The sequence below is a fragment of the Haliotis cracherodii genome, unplaced genomic scaffold (assembly GCF_022045235.1).
Source record: "Haliotis cracherodii isolate W230 unplaced genomic scaffold, xgHalCrac1.p SCAF_2, whole genome shotgun sequence".
Lineage (NCBI taxonomy): Eukaryota > Metazoa > Mollusca > Gastropoda > Lepetellida > Haliotidae > Haliotis > Haliotis cracherodii.
In genome coordinates this window covers 19,625,867-19,648,232 of record NW_027266275.1, presented here as the reverse complement: position 1 = coordinate 19,648,232, position 22,366 = coordinate 19,625,867, and the positions used below count along the sequence as shown (strand labels likewise).

The following is a 22,366-nucleotide window of genomic DNA, read 5'->3' as shown; positions in this document are numbered from 1 at the left end:
ATAAAAAAGAAAGATATTTAGTGAGTGGAGGGTGCTACCGGTAAGGCAGGACATGCTTATCCTTTTCGCAAAAACCTGTTGTCATTAACTTTAACCAACATTCCGCAAACGACCGCTGCCAAAGTGATAGAGTGTCAAAGCGCAAAAGTTTTCGGTTCCAATACAGAAGCTATGCTACAAGTACACCCTCATTTTAAACCCATTCAATGCTTTATATTCCAATAGATAGGAGGGCCTGAGGTGTAATTGTTTTGCGAACAGGGTATTGTCGTGGTTTCAGCTTCTATGTTAACTTTCCAAATTGATGTTTCTATTTTCAGAAACATGGACTACCTTTGTGCAACATTGGTAGTTCCTAATCATGAACCATTGTAATTGCTAGTTCCAGAAGAGGTTTGTTTGGACAATAATATAGATTAAAGGGCAGTTTAGAAATGATTTTCATATTGTGGTGGTTTACTGCGGTATACTGCGGTATAAACGCTTTGAACCGTGCGAGTTAAAACCGTGTAAACGCCGGAGTTTCTCTGGAAGCAAGCGTTGATAAAAACACTTCTCAGTATCTCTTCTCCGCTACTGTCACATTCGTCACCACTCGCCCCTTTCCGTAACTTGCAAGAAGACTCGCCCCTCCCCTCCCTCCTCCAATGTTGCGTGCGAAAATACGACAAATCAATCAGAATGCGCGTATGACTTCAAGTTCTTCGTCAAAGAATCCCGCGGGAATATTTTTTTAATTTTACATAAGACTTGCATCTAAAAATATACCCAATACATAGATTAGTTAAATGTGTTCAATCATACTAAACTGAAGTACAAAAGAAAGTACACACCCCACTATTCTGACAGTAAAAGAAGACAGGGCAAACTTTATTGTGATTGTAATGTTTAAAGTCATTGTTGAGTCATTTTCAAACATGTTTAGAATGGATTTAAAGATTTGTGGCCACATAAAACTTTTCAGTTGACAATAACGTCCATAGGCGGTCACTCATCAAAAATCACACTTGTAGAAATGATGACAGTCCCAGGTATGAAGGCCATGCGAGTGGTCTCAGTACCTCGTATGACCCCCATTTGAGTTAATGCAAGCCAGGGCACGCCTTCTCATGGAAAAGGTCAACCGTCGGATGACGTCATTAGGGATCCGCTGCCACTCTTCTCGCAGAGCCTGTTCCAGCTGTGGTATGGTGGTTGGTGGCTGTGCACGTCGTCGCAACTGTCTACCGAGATGGTCCCACAGGTGTTCAATGGGTGACAAGTCCGGAGAGCGTGACGGCCAAGGCAAAAGCTGAATGTTCTGACGGTTCAGGAAGTCCATAGTGAGTCTAGCGGTGTGTGGTCGGCGTTATCTTGCTGAAAAAGAAACCCCTGCCTTTGCCTCTGCATGAAGGGGATCACCACCGGCTGTAACACTTGGTCCCTGTACCTCTGGGCTGTCAGGGTCTGGTGGAGAATGACCAAATCCGTCTTCTGTTCGCCGCAAATGCCTCTCCAAACCATAACGCTGCCTCCGCCAAAAGGATGAACTTGTTGGACACATGCTCCAGCCAGTCGCTCGCCTCTACGTCGGTAGACTCTCACTCTACCGTCAGCATGGTAGAGGTTGAATCGACTTTCATCGGTAAAGAGGACTCGTGACCAGTCACGACGTTGCCAGCGTCTGACTCTTCTTGCCCAGCGAAGACGGCTGATACGGTGTTGAGCGGTCAAGGTCATCCCACGGAATGGTCGATAAGCCCGGATACCGGCAGCTCGTAGTCGTCTCATGACTGTGTTCCTGCTGATGTGGTGACCTAACGCTGTCGACGCTGTTGATGCCATGGTGAGGAACCTGTTGCGCAGGTGTAATGTGCGTATGTACCAGTCTTCTGCAGGGGTCGTCACTCTCGGTCTTCCTCTTCTTGGGCGGTCGGATGTCTGGCCAGTCTGGTTGACACGACGAAGGAGTCTGATAATGGTTTGCCTGGTGCAGCCAAGGGTCCTTGCGATGTGACTGTTCGACGCCCTCACTTGGGACATTCCCACGGCTCTCTCTCGCTCCGCTGCTGTTCAACGTGGCATTTGTCTTGTGTTTTTTTCGTTGAATGTGTAATGAACGATAGAATCCACTGCCTTTTATACTGTTTCTACGCATATTGCACGTGCAAATGGAGAAAATTGCCATTTTCACAAAGTGTGCTTTTGTTGCCTATCATAATGTCAAGGTTACGTTTCTGCGATATGCTCTCAATGGTTTTGTTCATTACATTACGATAGCGCCAAAAATGTAACAACTTTTTCAACCATATGCGTAATATATATTTTAGGGGTGTGTACTTTCTTTTGTACTTCAGTTTATATAATTCCACAAGTCCAAATGTGCTTTAAATTGTATCTAAAATATATAATATATATGGGGAAATATATGTGAACCATTACGCATCGAGTTGACAATTGTTTTAGGTATGTCCGTTTGTGCTAAGACGGAACCCGGTCGCAAAAATGGACATTAGAGGGGCACGAGTCGCTGTTCGGCTTGTCCCGGAATGACACGAGTTGGTCACGAATGCAATTGTCGGCCATGTTTCTCGCGCTGTGGCGACAGTAGGTGTTGTTGTAGCTCGGCGAAATGCGGAATTTAACGGATATGGTCGAATGTGTCATGTGAGTTACTTCATTAATCTAAAATATCAACTTGGTCTCGTCGCTAAATGGCTGAAATAATGCCGATGCGACGTTAAATTTTAAGTCACTCACACTCATTTTTATAACACCGGAAATGACTCACTTTTTCACCCGACCTTCTTCTCAAAGAAATTACCAAATATGTACAATGTTTAAGTATGACATCACAACCGGTGATCGACTTTTCTGAAATTGCGTGTCAACTGTTTGCGGGATGTTACGAGAGGACTTTCGTTGATTTACGAATCGTACATACGTAAGTAATCAGAAACAATCTACGTATTGTTATTTGTTTTTTGTGTTTTCATTGTAACCAAAAGAAATACTTAAAAAATGACGATAAATACCGTTGTCGTTCTACGTGATTTTTCTTCAGTCATCAGTAAGGACGGAAAAAAATGATTATTATTGACGTTTATTATCATTTGATTCTAAAATCTTTGAGGAATAAAGGGATATATGTATTGCAGCTGAGTTTGAAATATACGTGATGTTATAATAACCGGCAAACGTGAAACGGGATTTTTGTAAACGCTGTCCAATATTGCGGAAAGTTCACTTCGGCGTTCGTGTTTGCGTCTTTTCCAAAACACTCTCAGCGATTCTAGGGTCATCGATGACGTTTCAGAATGATCTGTAAAGAGTTGGTAAAACAAAGACAGATTCCCGTGATCACTAATATGCTTTTTTCAAAAATTCAATATTTGAATATGTAAATAAGTTAACATGAAATGTTAACATATTGTCCTATATTGCCAAACCTCAAGATCGTGGCTAGAAGGTGAGACAACAGAGAAATGTTTAACTCGGGGATTCCCAATGAAAAGTAGAGCCGGTAAAACAAATCGTGTAAACGTCAAAAGGTGAAGTGTATACTTTGTAAAGTGTGTTATGAAAATGAACATGTCATGTGAGCAGCAAATAAACCAATCACATCACCGGAAATCCCTTAAACGTCAAAATAAGACTATATAATGTTTTACGCTTCTGTTATTACACTGCCAGGTGTGAGTGGTCATAAACAAAGTTGGCGCACAGTGACGCACATTAGAACCATCCGGGGTAGAGTAGGTCTTCGGCAACCCATGCTTGCCGTAAAAGGCGACTATGCTTGTCGTAAGAGGCGACTAACGGGATCGTGTGGTCAGGCTCGCTGACTCTGTTGATGCATGTCATCGTATCCCAATTGCGTGGATCGATGTTCATATGTCAATCTCTGGATCGTCTGGTCAGACTCGATTATTTACAGACCGCCGTCATATAGCTGGAATATTGCTGAGTGCGACGTTAAACAACAAACCATGTTAGTCGGGTGTTCCGATCCCCGTAGGTACCCGGTTTTCATGCTTTGTGACATGGCCTTGACACGGCTGTCGGTCGTTTCTCATGCTTTCAGACACTGGTTTGCCGGGTCCAGCATCGTTTACTTACAGGCGGCTGTGCTAAACATAGATTATTTATGACGACGGTGCTATACAACATTCAGACAGTTCATGTCAATCTAAGGACAAGTGTGTACCGAGGATCAGCTGTGCCCCTGAATCTTCAGGGGTCTTTGATATAGATAGGCAGAGGCATCTGGTTAACAACACATACTTCGTTACAGTAAAACAGTCGTTTGCAGTTAAAATTGGCAGTCTGTAATCTGTGAACATACCTGCATCACAGACCCAAGTTGAGACACCAGGACGGCCAGGCCAACAGCAACACCCCCGAATATGAAGACTACAAAAATACATAGGCAAATATTAGATACTGCACATGACAAACCAAGAAATATTTAACGCACTTTCCTAAATCACAAGCATGACAGTACTTGGCGATTCTGAATATGCTTGGTAAAAGAGTGTAAATGACTGAGTATTTCTTTATGCCGCATTTAGAAATAGGTTTCGAAAAGCGTAATCGTGTAGGGAGACTCGGTAAGAAATGCTTATGATTATTGTACTTTGGCCGTCCGTGCTGAACTTCATGTGGAGCTTTCTAGGTTTGTCAGCACCATACCCGTGCTCGTGGGTTTCGCCGAAGTGGTAAACGCCTGAGACCTGCATCACTTCGGGCTTTCCTCCCACATTAAGCTGACACGCCATGATATAAATGGAATACTGTTAAAAGCGGCGTTAAACCCAACTCACTCATTCACTTATGCGGAGCTTTCTAACAGCTGAAAGTAATTTACGAAACTTGGTCAAGGTATATGGCCCCTGTCCAGGCGTTTGAAACCGTTTACAACATATGGATAACGGCTTTTAAATTACAATAGTGCGGTTAATTTTGTCCAGATTCGAAGAGATAACCTTTTGGACAGTTTGAGTCGGTCTTCGTATAAGTAGCTGTAGCGTCAAGGTTCAGGCAGTGCAACAAAACGCTGTTCATGCAGTTAACTTGAATACGAACTGGGATCGTGATATGTTGTTAATTACTCTTTAAACAATACAGCTATGTGATTGGCTAGTCACTGTCTTGTAACAACCAATACAAGTCTGGAGGTCATGACGTCAAGATGTTTGATGTGACGTCACTTTCTTGTCGCACTTCGACTTACCATGGTGAAAGTCTGATGGCGTTTTGTAACTTGTGAACTCGTGATCGTACATTCGTTACATGTATAAATTCAGCTTGTAAAATCACGTACTCAGCACTAGTGACCCATGTAACTCATAGTCTTGTCCTGTCGAGGGGCGAGGTTATCGGTGAGAGGGATGTGGTTTAACACTATAGTATATCAGTACACAGTATATCATTCTCGAGCGAGGAAAGACAGCGCCGGTCGAAGACGTTTATCATGTTGGAGATCATATTCAGAGGTTATCCTCATAATATTTCAAGTAGAAAAGTGAGTGAGTGAGTTGGGTTTAACGTCGCTTTTAACAGTATTCCGGTTATATCACGGCGTGTTAGCTTAATGTGGGAGGAAAGCCCGAAGTGATGCAGGTCTCAGACGTTTACCACTTCGGTGAAACCCACGAGCACGGGTATGGTGCTGACAAACCTAGAAACATAATCGGGGCGAACCGGGATTCGAACCCACAATCATAGGTGCCTGGCGTGCACATGGGACGGCGCCATACGATATAAGTATACTAAACATAAAAAGTTATGGATCATGAATATTTGTGGGGATATTTTGTAGTGAAGACAGCACGATTTCTTAAAACAAATTGTTTTCATGATGGTTTCGCTCAGTAGGCTTTACATACAAAATTATGTTCAAATACATGATTTTGACAAGATGACATTATGACCTTCAGATTATACGTCAAAGAAACGAAAATATGAATTTCAGTGTTAAATTACTAATTCCGGTTCCATGGAAATGTGTTGGTGTCTACTAACCTATGGTCTTCGAAAGAATGGTCATGGCCCTATCAGAAAGGTTGGGACAGCAGTATGGCTTGATGAAGTCGCAGGGGATAACAGCTCCCAAGGCGTTCAAGGAGGAGGATATGGTGCTGAGGAGGGAGAGAGGAAGTTATGAATTTGATAGTAAAAAAACCCAACATTTTGGATGTTGGTTAATCAATGGAAATCAATATCTTTACGTGTATGCAACGGATATACTGTGTCTGAGGTCATGGGTTTAGGCAGGGAGTCTATACACGTCTTGTATATACCCTCTGGGTTTATTCAATATATCTGTTTGAAAAATCCCAGTGCAGCCCATAAAAAAATGGGTAATCAACGAGTTAATATTACCATCGCAGGCCAGCAGAATAGACCATTAGAGGATGGCCAGTTGGTCATTGAAGCATTGCATTATGGGTGTGTGCGTCAGTTTAGAAAGTCTGATATTGATTTGGCTAGGTTGAAAAAACTTGGATGCTTTGTGTCAGTCGAAAGCTGACCAACGTACAGAGGCTAGGTACATATAGCTGGCTTGACTAACGCCTGCGATATGACAATGCACTGAAATGTTTTTAGCCTACCTGGGCTGGACTGTGTTGATGGATTCAATAGCTAATTATCTAATCTTCCTGATTGTGATCATCGTCCTCTACCCACATCTTAGATGGGACAAAGGAAGGAACATCATTCCTTAAAAGTGACACCATGACTACATTGATGGCTTTTGGGGACACATCATGACGGCTTGATGTCCATTTTTGTCCATTTTCATCAACAGAGAATACCTAGACACTTTGATGCCGGCAGAAATATTCTGTCTGGCTGTTTATTTGATTCAAATGCTGTCCGTAGGCATGGACAGTATTGTACTTAATGCATTCACAATAAAGGGCGTACTTAACAGCATTCACAGTTATCCTCAAAACTTTTCAGCCACCCCTCGTATGTGCACATCTGTGTAATGCACATGCAATAAAGTATATGAGGGCCTACATACATCCAAGTGTTAGCCCAGGATAGATGTATTGATGTGTTGCATATTCCGTTATACTTCCGAACACAATAACATGTACTGGTTTTGACAATGCGATGCGTTGTATATCAGTGATCTTCTTTTTGTTTCCTGGTTAAGCCTAGCGTCTCACAGTGAGTGAGTATGGTTTTACGCCGCTATTAGCAATATTTCAGCAATATCACGGCGGGGGACACCAGAAATGGGCTTCACACATAGTGCCCATGTCGGAAATCGAACCCTGGTCTTCGGCGTGACGAGCGAAAGCTTAAACCACCAGGCTACCCGACTGACAATGCGTCTCACAGGCGTAAAGATACTGATATGCCACAACAGAACGGCCATATCACACATCCTGACATAACAACAGACAAACCAGTGAACAACGGGATACGGTGAAAAGAAATCTTCAAGGTTAATCGATCTCCATTTTTGGCGGCGATTATTGGAGTTATTTTGCCCCTTTCTATCATTATAAGCTACTAGGGGGGCACGGGTGGCCCAGTCGTCTAAGGCGCCGCGATTCGCTGTGCAGAGTTGCGTCCCTTGGACACGCCAGAAACCGATGATTGTGGGTTCGATTGTGGGTTTCTAGGTTTGTCAGCACCATACCCGTGCTCGTGGGTTTCACCGAAATGGTAAACGTCTGAGATCTGCATCACTTCGGGCTTTCCTCCCACATTAAGCTGACACGCTGTGATATAACTGGAATACTGATAAAAGCGACGTCAAACCAAACTCACTCACGCACTCACTATTAGCTCCTACTGTATATCATGTATCTATGATACTATGATACTATGGCACTAAGCTACTTTGCTCGACAGATCAGTAGCGTTAATAAATAAGACTAACTCCCGGTTATAAAACAAAATACAAATGGCGTTATGAAACAATTACTGTTTTTACAAAAATGTACACACATTCTCGCAAATTATGAATTAGTTCGTTGCAGTGGATATTTTGTTCCAGACGAATCTGTATTTATACCATGGTGTGTCAGCGTGAAGGGATACAGGTTGTAGAAGTGGACCACTTTGGTGAAACCCACGAGCACGGCATGGTGCGAACAAACAAAAACAACCTAGCCAGGGTGAGTATGTACTACGAACCCTAGACCACAGGTTTCTTGCATGCATAAGGGACGCAACTCTGTACAGCGAATTGAAGCGCCTTTGGCGATTGGGCCATCTGTGATTATATTTTGAAATACTTTGGTTGATGGCTACAATGCCATTGATTAAGAATCGTGAAAAGTCGAACTGCAACGAATTACCTCAAACTTCCGCTGAAGAGAGACGACACAAACACTCCAGGTATTCCGGGAATATGGCCCAAGATGTCCATTACATACAATGGCAGGAGCTGAATATGCAAATCATACAATTAAAAAAGAAAAATATTATCTTTGAAGTTTTCATTTTAATTAGGCATTTGCTAATTTTATGTTTTTGGGTAATATTTCAATAATATACAATTTGTGTGTTTTCTGGGCATTATACATATACAGCTTTTAATCGCTGACTTTCAATGATCTGTTCACCGCCATTTTGCTTTTTACGATCAATGGAATATATCTCGGCAGATAAACGAGACTTTCACTGGCGTATATATGGAAAGTCTTCTATCGCGAGCGTACAATCTCATACAATATGCCAACACTCTATATTTGTCCACATTGATGGATAGCACTGCTCAAACAAATACTGCTGGTCGTGTGAATGACTTCATTGACGTGACTGAACAACAAGGCAGCAAAATATGCATGCAGTTCACGTCCTACTCTGAATCATAATCACATCTTAAAGTAAATGTGGCTGTGGCATTGACATTACTGTCACCAGGTTATGGATATTGTATTAACACTTTAATCTGCGTCGGACTAAGTGACTGAAACTATCCAAAAGAGCACTGTTGAACCTGGATCTTCTTTCAGCCGTTTGCATAAAACATCGAATAACGTTAATGTAGAACGTTTCAATGCTTGTTGACTTAGCTTCTAACTGTCTTCACATGTCTATCTCATTGAGGGCTTTTGCTCTATTTGTAAACACGATAATAGGACGGGTGTCACGTACGTGGGTATTAAATGCAACTGAATCTCGTCAATCTTGAGCTGTGGCGACCATAGTGAAGCTTGTAGGTAGCAAAACAGATTTGACATATTACTAATGTGTCTCGATTAAGAGTTGAATCTTATGTCGAGATAAAGGCGTTGAGTTGACATTTTATCGGTGTGTTGAGAGATAATGTTGACCTGTTACCCGTATGTCGAGATAAAATGTTGATACGCCAGTGTGTGGAGATAAAGAGTTGACATTATACCAGTGTGCTGAGATAAAGAGCTGACATATTACCAGTGTGTCGAGAGTTAGTGTTGACCTGTTACCCGTGTGTCGAGATAAAATGTTGATACGTCAGTGTGTGGAGATAAAGAGTTGGCATGTTACCACTGTGTGGAGATAAAGAGTTGACATGTTACATGTTGACATGACATGTTAGCGAGATAGAAAACTGTTGATAGTAAACATGGTTCTGGACATGGTTCGCGTCGTTTGAAATAAGTTCATTATCCCTGTTTGTTTAATTCTACTTCTGTTGAATTCTACTCATATCCTACCTGATCTGTTTTGCTGATTAGGTTGTTGAACTTGATGGGGTGGCAGTCGGCGTAGAAGGCGTACATGACGATGCCGATCATGCAGCAGAGGCTGACTATGAGGATGAGGCCTGGTAAGGTCACAGCGAATGCCCTTAGAAATAAAAAAAAACCATGATTATAAACAATAAGGTTCAAAAGGGGACGAGACATATTGCATACATCCACAGGTCACTATGATTGCATTTTAGCGGAAATTATAGAAGATCTCTAGATCTACTCTTAGCAAAGATTTCGTATGATTATGGAATAGTTTTGCTACTTTTACATAAATCCACAAGTCGCTTTAACAAATTGCATGCATTGGATTTCTGAAGAATAAATCTCTGAGATTTCATGTATTCATCCTGTAACATGTTTGTTGAATGCAGGTCTTTGGTCAAGGTTTACAACAATCAAGCCATTAGTAAAACTTGGCATGAGGAGCACATTTCCAAATTTGACGCATCAATGACACAAATATGTCCGATGCATTTCACTGTTTTGACTTGTACAAATGCGTTCCTACAATGTGTTTTTTTTTTCAGGTGAACGATTAACTTGCACGTATTTGTGACGGGTGCATTCGGTTGGGCGGGATACGCTCTTCTTTTCGCGAACAACGGGTATAATCACTTTTTGACAGTGAATTATAAACACATGATACAGTCGGAATCTTATGATCATGGGAAGGTTTTATCGCTTTTATTTATTAAATGACGTTAGGTTCCTTCTATTTTGGCACGCTGTTAATTGCGACATTGTATGTTGCGTCATACTCACAGTTTGGCTTTAAATACAGATGGACAAGACAAGGATTTCTGAACCTGAGCCTGGTTAACTCCATACAGTGACAACCAGAAGAAGGACCCGCCCACAACAACCGACCAGAAAGAGTGGCGGGTGGTGGGGTCAAAGCTGAAACTGCAACAAAGACAATACAAATGGAGTGGTGGAGCTCGAGTAATTATCTAAACAATTTGTCATGATTTTTTGGATCCAATCCAATCATTCAAACGTACTCGTGGAAGTAAATCCTTGATCCATTCCCGGCGATGTCCCAGGCGTTCTTGAAGCCACCCATGACGATGGAACCCTGGATGAGGACAGCGAACAACCCCGCAAAAATGACAGACGCCTGGAAGGTGTTTGCCCACAACACAGCCTTCATTCCCCCCTGAAACACATAGAAGGCTGATGGAATAGATGTTACAGAGCTGCAGTAGACTTTGGGGAATCTCGTTTTCTCAGGGCCACAACGATGCTCGTGGTAAACATCATCAATTTGGTCGTTCCTCCCACACGAATACGTTTGTGAGTGATTATGCTTTCACACAGCTTTTAGCAATATTCCAGCTTCATACAAATAAAATAATATTAATAGTGATATCAATACTGTGTTAAGTACGTCCCTCTGATGTATGCTCAAAACGCTACATTATTATTATTATTATTATTATTATTATTATTATTATTATTATTATTCGGTCAACGGATCAGGGTAAGCTGCCTTAAGAAGAGTGAGAAGATTAACAGTCACATTACTCAATCTAATCCAATTACGAGGCAAACAAAGGCATAGTTGGAAGACACCGCATGTAGCTCGTGTTTCCGTTTAGTGTAGGACCAAAGCCCCAGAAAGTCTCAAGACATCCGCTGCCGAACACGGTATCCGATCCACATACGACCAACGTTTCTTAACCACGCATGATTTGTGACCTGTTGGCTGTACAATGCCACTACAACATTGCGGCGTCAGATACTAGAAATGAGCTTCACACATTGTATCGAATCTGAGGCGTCGGCATTATGAGTGAACTCTTTAACCACTACACTACCCCACCGCCCTTCCTCCCACGTTAAGCTGACATGATGTGTTATAACCCGATCTCATTACAAGCAGATCTTTGTTCTTGCTACAGCTAAAGAGAGTCTAAGGACATCCCATGACGGGTCACGTAAGAACGACCTTTCGCGAACTTTGACCGACCAATCAAATTACTATTAAGAAGACGTCGACATTAGCCAACCAGAAAACAGCTATCTAAACCTTTACGGCACTAGTTTCTAACTGAGTAATTCCATTTTGGACTATGCTTTGCAAAATATCGATTCGAAATTTGAAAACTTGAACAAAAGAAAATTCTTGAATGTTTAATAGATGGCCGATATTGTATGGCAGTACCTTCCACGGGATATGGAAAGTTTATTATAGATCTTTATCCCACTGAAGCGAGACATGATTTTGACGGAACACGTCGTAACCCCATGTTAACGTTTCGATGTTGCATGATTTAAAAACACACTCCAACTGTTACTTTCTTGCTCTGGTAACAGGCGTTCTCATTGGTCAGATGATATGGCCTGAGATCTTTGTTTAGAGGTACCTAGAACCAAGATCTGAGTTAAATAAGATTGTGGTATAAATGTAAGACCCAAGTCACGGTGAATTGTAATGGGTCTAATGGTATATCATGTCGGGCATCGCAGGCTGCTTGGAGATTGATGGTCATCGTGATACAATCTCATGCACCACTACAGTATAGAGCTGTCAATAGTTTAACAATGCAAACAAAACACGACTTACCAGAGCTGTATACACCGTCACAATCATTCCAACAGCCACCAGAGATCCCCATAAATCAAATCCAGTCACTAAAAGAAAACCAACACAGCGTCTACATATATGCTTAAACGTGTCAACCCAGGCTACAATATATAATTAAATTATCCATAAGTAGGGGTGATTAATTCGTATATTATTAGCGAATTCTGTTCTTAAGAAGTGTTCCAATTAGTTTCTTTATTTTTTAAAATTGTTTTTACATTTAACATTTACCAATAGCATCAGTAAGTAAAGAGTAGAGGCCATATTCTAATCACGAAAATATATTATAATTAAATAACGCTAGGAGACCTTTTGAAGTCAAATCGTAAAACATACCCGCATTCAGAGCCAGCGATGGAGCATAAAGGACGAACGACATGTACGCACACTGTAAATACAGTCACATGGAAATGATATTGCACTGAATCCTGACGGAAGAACACAAAATATAATTACATTGTATACACTTATTATTATATAGTCCCCCCAACCCCCAAAAAAGAAAAAGAAAGAAAGAAAGAAACGCACAGGTGAAAATATCTACATTCGTCGTCTTTATGTGAAATACTATTTTTGAACCGAAGCAAATATCTGTGCATGTCAAACTTCGCATGATGAAAATCATTGTGACTATTGTCAAATCTGACCGACATAATTGTATCACAAAAGATCACACAGCGTGATATGGCAGCGTTAACGTCAGTGCCTGTTGTGAGCTCCATTGGCCTGTATCACTGTTCTGCAACGCCTACCCATTAACTGAATGAGTCGCTGAATTCGATCATGTGGTGTTCGTGTCCAGTCGTCTTGCAATGCCTGGTTCAGTTGCGAAAGCGTTTGAGGCGGCGGTTGACGTTGTCGGACACGGCGATCGAGTTCATGCCACGATATTCAATTCACTCCAGTCGGGAGATCGTGATGGCCATGTAAGCACAGTAATTTCCTGATTCTGTACCGAATCCATACTGACGTGCAACATGTAGCCGGGCGTTGTTCTTCTGTAGAAATCTCTCGTTGAGGGTCAGTATCGGGAAGCAGGAGACGTTGGAGAATTTCATTCTCGGTAACACAATTCTGCCAAAATGCTTTGTATGTACACCTGGTTGGTTCTACGGGTGTAGGCTATTGCTGCCCACATCAAGACACTGTCACTTCCGAATCTATCCATGGCCACTTCGACAACATCTCGACGTTGCAGTGAAAAACAATATTCATCACTGAACAAAACCCCACGCCAGTGTCTCAGATTCCATGCCTAACGTTCACACTCCACCGAACACGTACATGTCGGTTCTGATGTCGTAAATTAGCACCGCAATATGGTCTTCGGGCGAGAAGTCACAAGCTCACGAAGACGATTACGTATTGTTTGCGCCTACACCATACGTAGAGCAGGCATATTGGAGGTGGTGTCTGTCGCTGTAACGGTCCGATGACTTAGATGGAAGACCGTTGGTATCTGTCCCAAAGGCGTGAAATTGTGCTGTGGTGGACGTAAAATTAACCGGCAACTGACGTCTGAGAGTCCCCAGCCTCTCTACAACCGATGGCGTTATTTCGAGTCGCAGGGTCCAGTCGTCCCATATCGAAAATTACTCATAGTTCAAGGAACTGTAGTCAGTTGACCGAAAGCATTCCACTCTTTTACACTTTTTCCCCCCCAGAAACCACGTGCGAAGTGCAAGCAGATTTTGTTCCACGCTTATTTCTTGGGATTTTTTAAAAATCCGTTTTAAATATCAATAAATTACCAAACGATTTGTTTGGGCGGTGAAATCCAATAAGAAAACACTGTTAAGTAACATTTTGTGAAATAAATAACTTTATCCAACATTTTAGGCGAAATATGCAGATTTTTTATAAGGAAAATCACCTGTGCGTTTCTTTCTTGTGTGAGTGTATAGATGTTGTAATCAACTATTTTAAAGTAGTGATGTTATACAATATCTATCATGTTAAGTCATAGACATAAGAATCATTTGCTGTATCGCATAGTTTCACAATGCCAACAACAATCCTCACCGTCGAGACATCGTCACATGTTGAGACATCGTCACAGAAAATCTCTGAATGTCCAGTGTATTGTATTTCTACTCTATTCTGCTAGCTGCAGCAAACCCATTCGTCAACATGCGAGAGGGGTTCTGTGCCAAGTAAATGAGGTGTGAGGTGAAATTGGGTTTAATGTCGCGTCCAAGATTATTGCACTTATATAGCGTGGATGCTTGTACTCGTCCGGACTGATGCCGATTTATAGTGCTAGCTCACTAAGATACCATGCCGGAGTTTAACATGAATACCCAACTCAGACACAGTATACTGACTCCTAGCTGACCAGTTCTTGTTTTAGCCCCTTAATGCCCAGCGCCAGACAGGGTAACATCAAGTACCATTTTTAAACGTCTTTAGGTATGACGCGGCCGAACCCCGGGCCTTCCGCTCTCCGGGCTGACGCTCTACCACTAGACCACGGAGGAGGTCGTCAAGTTATTGATACGAGAGTTGGAGCTAGTGTAGTCACTTCCGAAGTGTGCCAACACATATATTATTGCTACATCCCGTCACCAGGTTGTAGTGTGTGTTGAATGGACTGTGGACTTACAGTTTGCAAAATGTAGATCAGGGAGGCGAGAACACGGACAGGCTTGCTGAAACGCAGCTCTAGGTACTGAAGAGAACAGAAAGAAATCGTGATAATTATTCAGTGTTATGACATAAAATCTCATCACCATACCTTTAGAATTACATGTTGTAAATAATTATACATTTTATCATATAATGGGTAGGTTTCTCGGCAGGATAAAGCCAACGGATAAAAACGATATCCGTTGGGGTCATATGCGGATAGAGATGCAAATATCAAAGGTCAAGTAGGACTACTTTCACTGTTTGTAAACAAACATGGCGTCGAGTCAGAATTAACCATCGGGAATCTGGATAAACTACAGGGATAATTGCTATCATTATCAAAAGAAGAGTCTAATATACTGAGAATCAGTGTCTAACTGTGACGTAGCTAAGGCATTTTATAAGTTTTGGCAACTTTGGGGATATAAATTTTGGAACAATTTTGCGAGGGCACGAGGCCTAGCCAAGCGGGATCAGTGCTGGTAGACCTCTGCGGCTTAAAACCTTCTCCACATATTAAAAAAGTTGGATTGGGCCGAACTATGTTTGAATTGTTACCTTGTTTCGTTTTGTCGCTGTGTGTACATCTGACTACACTTCTTAACGTAATGACAGGACAGACCGACTGTCAACAACGTCTGACCGTGGCCGTGACGTCTCATAGACTAGGGTTAGAGTAGCTTCCCTTCGACAAAGGGCAGTTACTCTAGCGGATCGACCGATGTATTGCCGCGAAAGGCAATTATAAACAACTGTTGTTTTGCGTATATGTTGCTTCGCCACTGTATAAGAAACAGATTTTAATTGGAACTATATTGGCTACTGTCACTGTCCGACTGACACATCACTTACCCTGTGACGTAATAAATATTAATGCGCGCATTCCAGGAAAACTCACAATGTTTCGGTAATGTTTGTGAGAGAGGGAAAGCGATTTTGAAGCACAGAATTAAAGAATGACATTATATGATAAAGAGGTTATCACGCTTGTGTGTTTGGGGATGGTAAATATCCTGTATTAGGAATAAACACTACGTATTTAGCTCGCCAAGGCTCGCTAAATACAATGTTTATTCCTAATGCAGGATATTTACCATCCCCAAACACACTCGCGTGATAACCTCTATGTATTAAAATTATATTAATCATGTGTTATTGAAAAATTCATTTTGGTTGCCATGGTAATGTTAAAAAGTACGATAATGTAACTGAAGATGTAGGATCAGACCATCAACTAGTTACACATAGAAGCTAATTCATTTATTAAAGTACCCAGAATCTGTCAGTCGACTTAGACTACAACACGTATAAAAGATCCACGTACCTCACAGTATGCGTTAAAGTAGATCAACGTACCTTACTGTATGTTCAAAAGGAAAACCTTTCTGTGTGTATAAAGGCACATCAACGTATCTTACTGTATGTATAAAGGCAGATCATCGTACCTTACTGTATGTATAAAGGCAGATCAACGTATCTTACTGTATGTATAAAGGCAGATCAACGTATCTTACTGTATGTATAAAGGCACATCAACGTATCTTACTGTATGTATAAAGGCACATCAACGTATCATACTGTATGTATAAAGGCACATCAACGTATCTTACTGTATGTATAAAGGCACATCAACGTATCTTACTGTATGTATAAAGGCAGATCCTCGTACCTTACTGTATGCATAAAGGCAGATCAACGTACGTTATTGTATGTATAAAGGCACATCAACGTATCTTACTGTATGTATAAAGGCAGATCAGCGCACCTTACTGTGTGTATAAAGGCAGATCAACGTACCTTACTGTATGTATAAAGGCACATCAAGGTATCTTAAGGTATTCATGATTTGGTTTGTTGTTTAACGCCGCACTCAGCAATATTCCAGCTATATGACGGGGGTCTGTGATCTTCTAAATAATGCCTATCAAACAAGGTCTGTAAAGAATCGAATCTGGACCAGACAATCCAGTGATTGAAAATAGATCAACGTACCTTACTGTATGTATAAAGGCAAATCAACGAACCTTACTGTATGTATAAAGGCAGATCAATGTACCTTACTGTAAGTATAAAAGTAGATCAACGTACCTTTTTGTATGTATAAAGGCAGATCAATGTACCTTACTGTAAGTATAGAAGTAGATCAAAGTACCTTACTGTATGTATAAAAGTAGATCAACGTTCCTTACTGTATGTATAATCTTGATAAAATGATATGCATCAACCAAGTCAGCGAACCTGACCACCCGATCCCGTTAGTCGCTGTAGATCAATTCTAACCCGAATCTTTCACCGGTGTGGTTTGTGCAACATAACAATTACATTGGGAGTAAAAGAGAAAATAGTGGTGAAAATTATGTGAATGGAAAAGTAAGTAAGTCTCTTTCAACCCTCGAACCGTAGTTTGGTTATTCGTATGCTTGGATGGTCAGTTTGGCCGATCGCGACGACGTCAACAATTTAGAGTTTCTATAATATATCATATCTTTTGCTACGATTTTAATGATAGTTAGCATTCAACTTAGAATCGAATTGTTATGAAAATAGTAAATGCAAATCCACAAGATTTCAGTGAGAAAACGTCAAATCTTAAAACTTCTTGGCAAAACTTATATGAAAGGATAATCCGACCGTAAATATACGTACGCCAACTAAGATGGATGCGCAACATTATACAGGTTTACTTTCAAGGCAACAAGTTTTTATAAACATTTACTGCGTGCAGATGATTCTATAGAGAGACAGATACGATTATCTTTGTGCTGTGGAGCATATCCAAATATACGATGGAAACTTAATTATGCATTTGGTAATTCAACGCAGGAGTGACCCGTGAAGATCCGGGGTAGAATAGGTCTTCAGCAACCCATGCTTGCCGTAAAAGGTGACTATGCATGTCGTAAAAGGCGACTAACGGGATCGGGTGGTCAGGCTCGCTGACTTTGTTGAAACATGTCATCGATCGCAATTGCGTGGATCGATGCTCATGATATTAATCACTGGTTTGTCTGGTCCAGTCTCGATTATTTACAGGCCGCCGTCATATAGCTGGAATATTGCTGAGTGCGGCGTTAAACAACAAATCAACCAAATCCTTGTTGATAAAATAACCAAGGTGAGATATATATGACAGTATGAGGACGTCGTTGTATGAGGGCCCAAGCTATAGTGTACCAGGTAAATTCAAGACCCTGTGTAAATCACGAACAAATTGTGGATCAAGTGACATCGTTTGGGAAGGATACGCTCATCTTTTCTTGCACATATATCAGATTTATATACAAGTTGTCTATAAAGTATACTTCAAGGTCTGATCGATTCTATATTTACTTTACCGCTTGTTTCTTGATCCGTTACGGGAATAACAGTCATGATGCTTGGGAAACGCAGTTTCTTTTTAAGCTGACATACAAATTACCTGCTACCGTTACGTCGTATGTTTAAAGATCATCTGACAGTAAACTCACCTGAAATACGCTTGTCACGTCCAGATCATAGAAGAATGGAATAAATACTACTGAGGCAATGACCATTGCAAAAACAAATGCAAGGCATAACCACCAAAACATAGTCGTGTAGTTGTACATCTCAGCCGGCGTCCCCAGCAACGTCAATGCAGAGAGAAACGTCACCAGCAGCGATATGGACACGGGGAGGACAGACATATCTTTACCGCCTGAAAGGTACTCCTTTGAATTCACATTGTTTCTATCTTTGATGGCATAGAAAAGTCCGATCCCAGCTGAAACTGCCAGGGTGAGACTGAAAAGGACATAGTCGGGGATAGTAAAGGTCTTCTTCTGTCCAGTGTAGATGCTGTAGTCCTCAGACATGCTGGAAAGTCAATGTCCTGGAGTGACACAACACACACGGAGAAACAGTTTACAGTATAGTCAGCTGTTTCTCCCTTTGTGAGTCTTCCCGGGCCGCGGCGGGTTGTTGTGTATGGGACATATGCATGTCAATGACAGAGAGGACAGCCGAATACTGTCACCGGTCTCTTTGAGGTAAAGGAGTGAGTGAGTGAGTTGGGTTTAACGCCGCTTTTAACAGTGTTCCAGTTATATCACGGCGTGTCAGCTTAATGTGGGAGGAAAGCCCAAAGTGATGCAAGTCTGAGACGTTTACAACTTCGGTGAAACCCACGAGCACGCGTATGGTGCTGACAAACCTAGAAACATAATCGGGGCGAACCGGGATTCGAACCCACAATCATAGGTTTCTGGCGTGCCCAAGGGACGCAACTCTGCACAGCGAATCGCGGCGCCTTAGAAGACTGGGCCACCTGTGCCCCTTTGAGGTAAAGGTTTTGATTTATGCATAAATACTCTTTAAAAAAGTAGGGGGTACCCTGAGATAACTAACAATTTCCAAATTGTTTGACATATTAGTTTCTCGTAATGGTTGTATGATAATAATGAACGCCTTGGGAACACTTTATAGTCGGTACTGAAGTATGACAGTAGATGTTAACGAACTTAAAGGACGATTGGGGTGGGATGGAACATTTTCAAATTTGACGTCTTGGATCAGTAGTGCGTAATTCCGCCACTATTTGTCAAACATTCATTCACTCGACGAGGCATGTTCTGTATGAGTGTTCCAATGGCGAAGTAATGGTTTCTGACCGACTCCTCTTGCAGCGCCTGGCCAAGTTCAGTCGGCGGCCTATGACGTTGACTCACACGTGTCCTATCATTTACCAGATGTGTTCAATTGGTCAGGGCTGGTCAGGGTATTCTATGGATGTTGTTGTGTTTGAGGGGAGCACGGGCGTATTCGTCGTGAAAGATAAGACGTCGACCTCCACAACACGTAGCATACTTTAGAGATGAGCTGCGTGTAATCACAGACTATGAAACATCGAACGTATTGGCCACTGCACGTTGTCTTCTGCAAGTTTCCGGCATGTCAATAGTCCATAGACGCTCCGCGCGTTGCAGACGTCACATGGCTAACTCCCACACAAACAATGAATGAAATCAATAAATCATAACTGTCAGATAAGCAGAATCAATGATTAAAACTGACCTTCCTTGAAGTCGTCAATATCAGGAATGACGCCCTACGCACCTGTGTGACGCTACTGCTTGAGGAACGTGCAAACTGTAGGATATGTTTCTGTGTGAGGTTTTACGGACATGAAGGTTCTTGCACAGGATGTGTGTTGGCAACATTTATCTTTGTTCTAACACTAGGTATTAACATTTATATTTCATGATCCCCTTCTATTCTTAATAGTACATAAGCGACAAAACCCTTTCCATAGCCCAAAGAAATGTCTGCTAAAAGCTGAGTCGACTCTACGATTACGCCTGTATAATGAGCATGTGTTTATGAAACACTATCAGATAGTGCTGATACCACGTGTTCGCCAAAATGGTGAGCGTATCCTGCCCAACCGGTGACACGCGTCACAAACACATGCAAACCCAAGTCAATTGTTCACCTAAAAAAAGAGCATGCTCGATTGTACCTCAAAAGTTATGAAATGTAGATCAGCTGGCTACATCAGTGGAAGGGAATTGGCTATTTGAAGGTTATTGAACGATATCAGCTCATCGGTATACCCGAAGCTGAAGTTTGTGAATTTGGTAATCCGAGTAGAAATTCCGATTCATATGTATAAAGAAACAGATCAGCGAGACGTGGAGCACAGTTTGTACCCATGGGGAAGCCTACACTTCTTTCCTAAATGCCTTACCACCAAATTTTACATGGATGTTATCAATGAGAAAGTTCAGCATTTCACATGTTGTTTTCTCAGTAAACATCAGATGACATTTTCTTACTCTTTTGACAAATGGTCTTGAACCTCAGAAGATAGATGTGTAACTGTATCTATGGTCACCACGTTTTGTAACAAAAAACCCATGGATCATTGAATAAAGTTTGAACTTAAGTTCGTCATGTTGGATAGTGGTGTACAAAGTTGAAAAATCAAATGTTATAACCGATTTGAACTTCTGTGGAGGACATTAGTTCACTTAATTTCTAATTTATTGTACGATAAACAACGGCTACGAGTCGTTCATTTCTTATATGAGATATCGACATTATGTACGGCCTATTTAATGATGATGATAAGATGTAAACACATGTATTTAGACGTATTTTAATAAATTAATGATGACCTCCTCAATAGGTCAATTCCATTTAATGTCGGACAATTCTATGTAATGCACAGGTCGGTATTTCCCGCATATTCTCACGCTCCTTGCGTCGATTACATAAACCTATTCTCCAAATACCGATTGTCATATCTCTCCTGCTTTTGGAAACGGTCGTTCGGCCATTCCGTTTATCTACGTTGCCCGGGTACTTCTGTGGGGAACATCTCGCAAGACACATTCCACTCAAAAATAACGTCGTCCGATATACGACGTCATCAAGCTGCGAGCGCATGTTCGAATCCCCAGAAATGAAGTCATGGTAGAACAATGTTTTATCATGAAATAAGCCACGCTTCGTTCTCCATTGTTCTTTGCGATTTATCGCGTAACTATATAATTTATATATAAACTCCTTTATCCACACAAGGTCTTTCGCCGTTCAACGGCTCTTCAGGTGTAATGAAAACTTATATCGTAGTCCTTGGCGGCGCACAACAGTCGTATTACACACACACGCACGCACGCACGCACGCACGCACGCACACACACACACATACACACATACATACATACATACATACATATACACGTTCCATCGTCACGTTCCATTCGTGTTAAAGTCATGAACTATTCTTGAGTAGGATATAAGACGCTTTTTGTGCACTCCCAAGGGTAACCTAAAGTTCAAAGAAGTTTCAACAATGAGGTGATGACCGTGCTGTCAAAAGGCGGCTGTAGACAACAACCCGGTGAGACGCGCTAGATAAAAGGTGTCACAGTTTGAATTTAATGAAATGGGGTTGTGCCTTCTGTATACTAGCAGCAAATACATAATTATAAAACATAAGTGAACGAAAAAGGAAACTTATTCTTTAAATGATCATCATATTAATGGTAACAGTGTCGCTAATTGTTGATGTAATTGCTATTAATGAGTGAATATTTCACACACTAAAATGACAAACATTTCATAGTCAGCGAGGGGAGTACAAGGAAGTGGGGGTGGCCTCAACAAACGGAAAAACAAATTCATTGAAAAAATTAATTTCGCTTCAGACTGCTGAAAACTTTATTGCATGGCCAAAAAATACATCGTTGCAAGACGTAATTTATTTTAATTCTATTTAGACTCTTAGTTTTCATTAAGAAGGTGACTATGTCACTGGTATTAATATATATGGCCTTATACTAATTATTCGCAGTCGGTGATTAAACTGTTAAACTCTCATCGTACGATGGAGTAAGTATTATTATACCTCTTTCTCCGAGATCAATTGAAAATTATAAAACGTGCATTACAGTCGAGCTACAGGTGAAATGGGGTTTTACGTCACGTTTAAGCTTAGTGCACTTAT

General features: G+C 41.3%; 1 protein-coding gene across 1 annotated transcript in view; it reads right to left on the bottom strand.

Annotated features, from left to right (window-relative positions):
* LOC139469921 (sodium-coupled monocarboxylate transporter 1-like) overlaps positions 1-18,731 on the bottom strand; it is a 30,678-nt gene extending 11,947 nt beyond the window's left edge. The window contains exons 1-10 of the mRNA XM_071252279.1: positions 18,366-18,731; positions 14,873-14,938; positions 12,607-12,658; positions 12,250-12,317; positions 10,685-10,839; positions 10,446-10,586; positions 9,645-9,777; positions 8,301-8,389; positions 6,004-6,119; positions 4,325-4,392 (exon numbers count right to left, since the gene is read on the bottom strand). Of these exons, the coding sequence (XP_071108380.1) occupies positions 4,325-4,392; positions 6,004-6,119; positions 8,301-8,389; positions 9,645-9,777; positions 10,446-10,586; positions 10,685-10,839; positions 12,250-12,317; positions 12,607-12,658; positions 14,873-14,938; positions 18,366-18,731 (1,254 nt within the window). The remainder of the gene's footprint in view (positions 1-4,324; positions 4,393-6,003; positions 6,120-8,300; positions 8,390-9,644; positions 9,778-10,445; positions 10,587-10,684; positions 10,840-12,249; positions 12,318-12,606; positions 12,659-14,872; positions 14,939-18,365) is intronic.
* Positions 18,732-22,366: the final 3,635 nt, after the last annotated feature.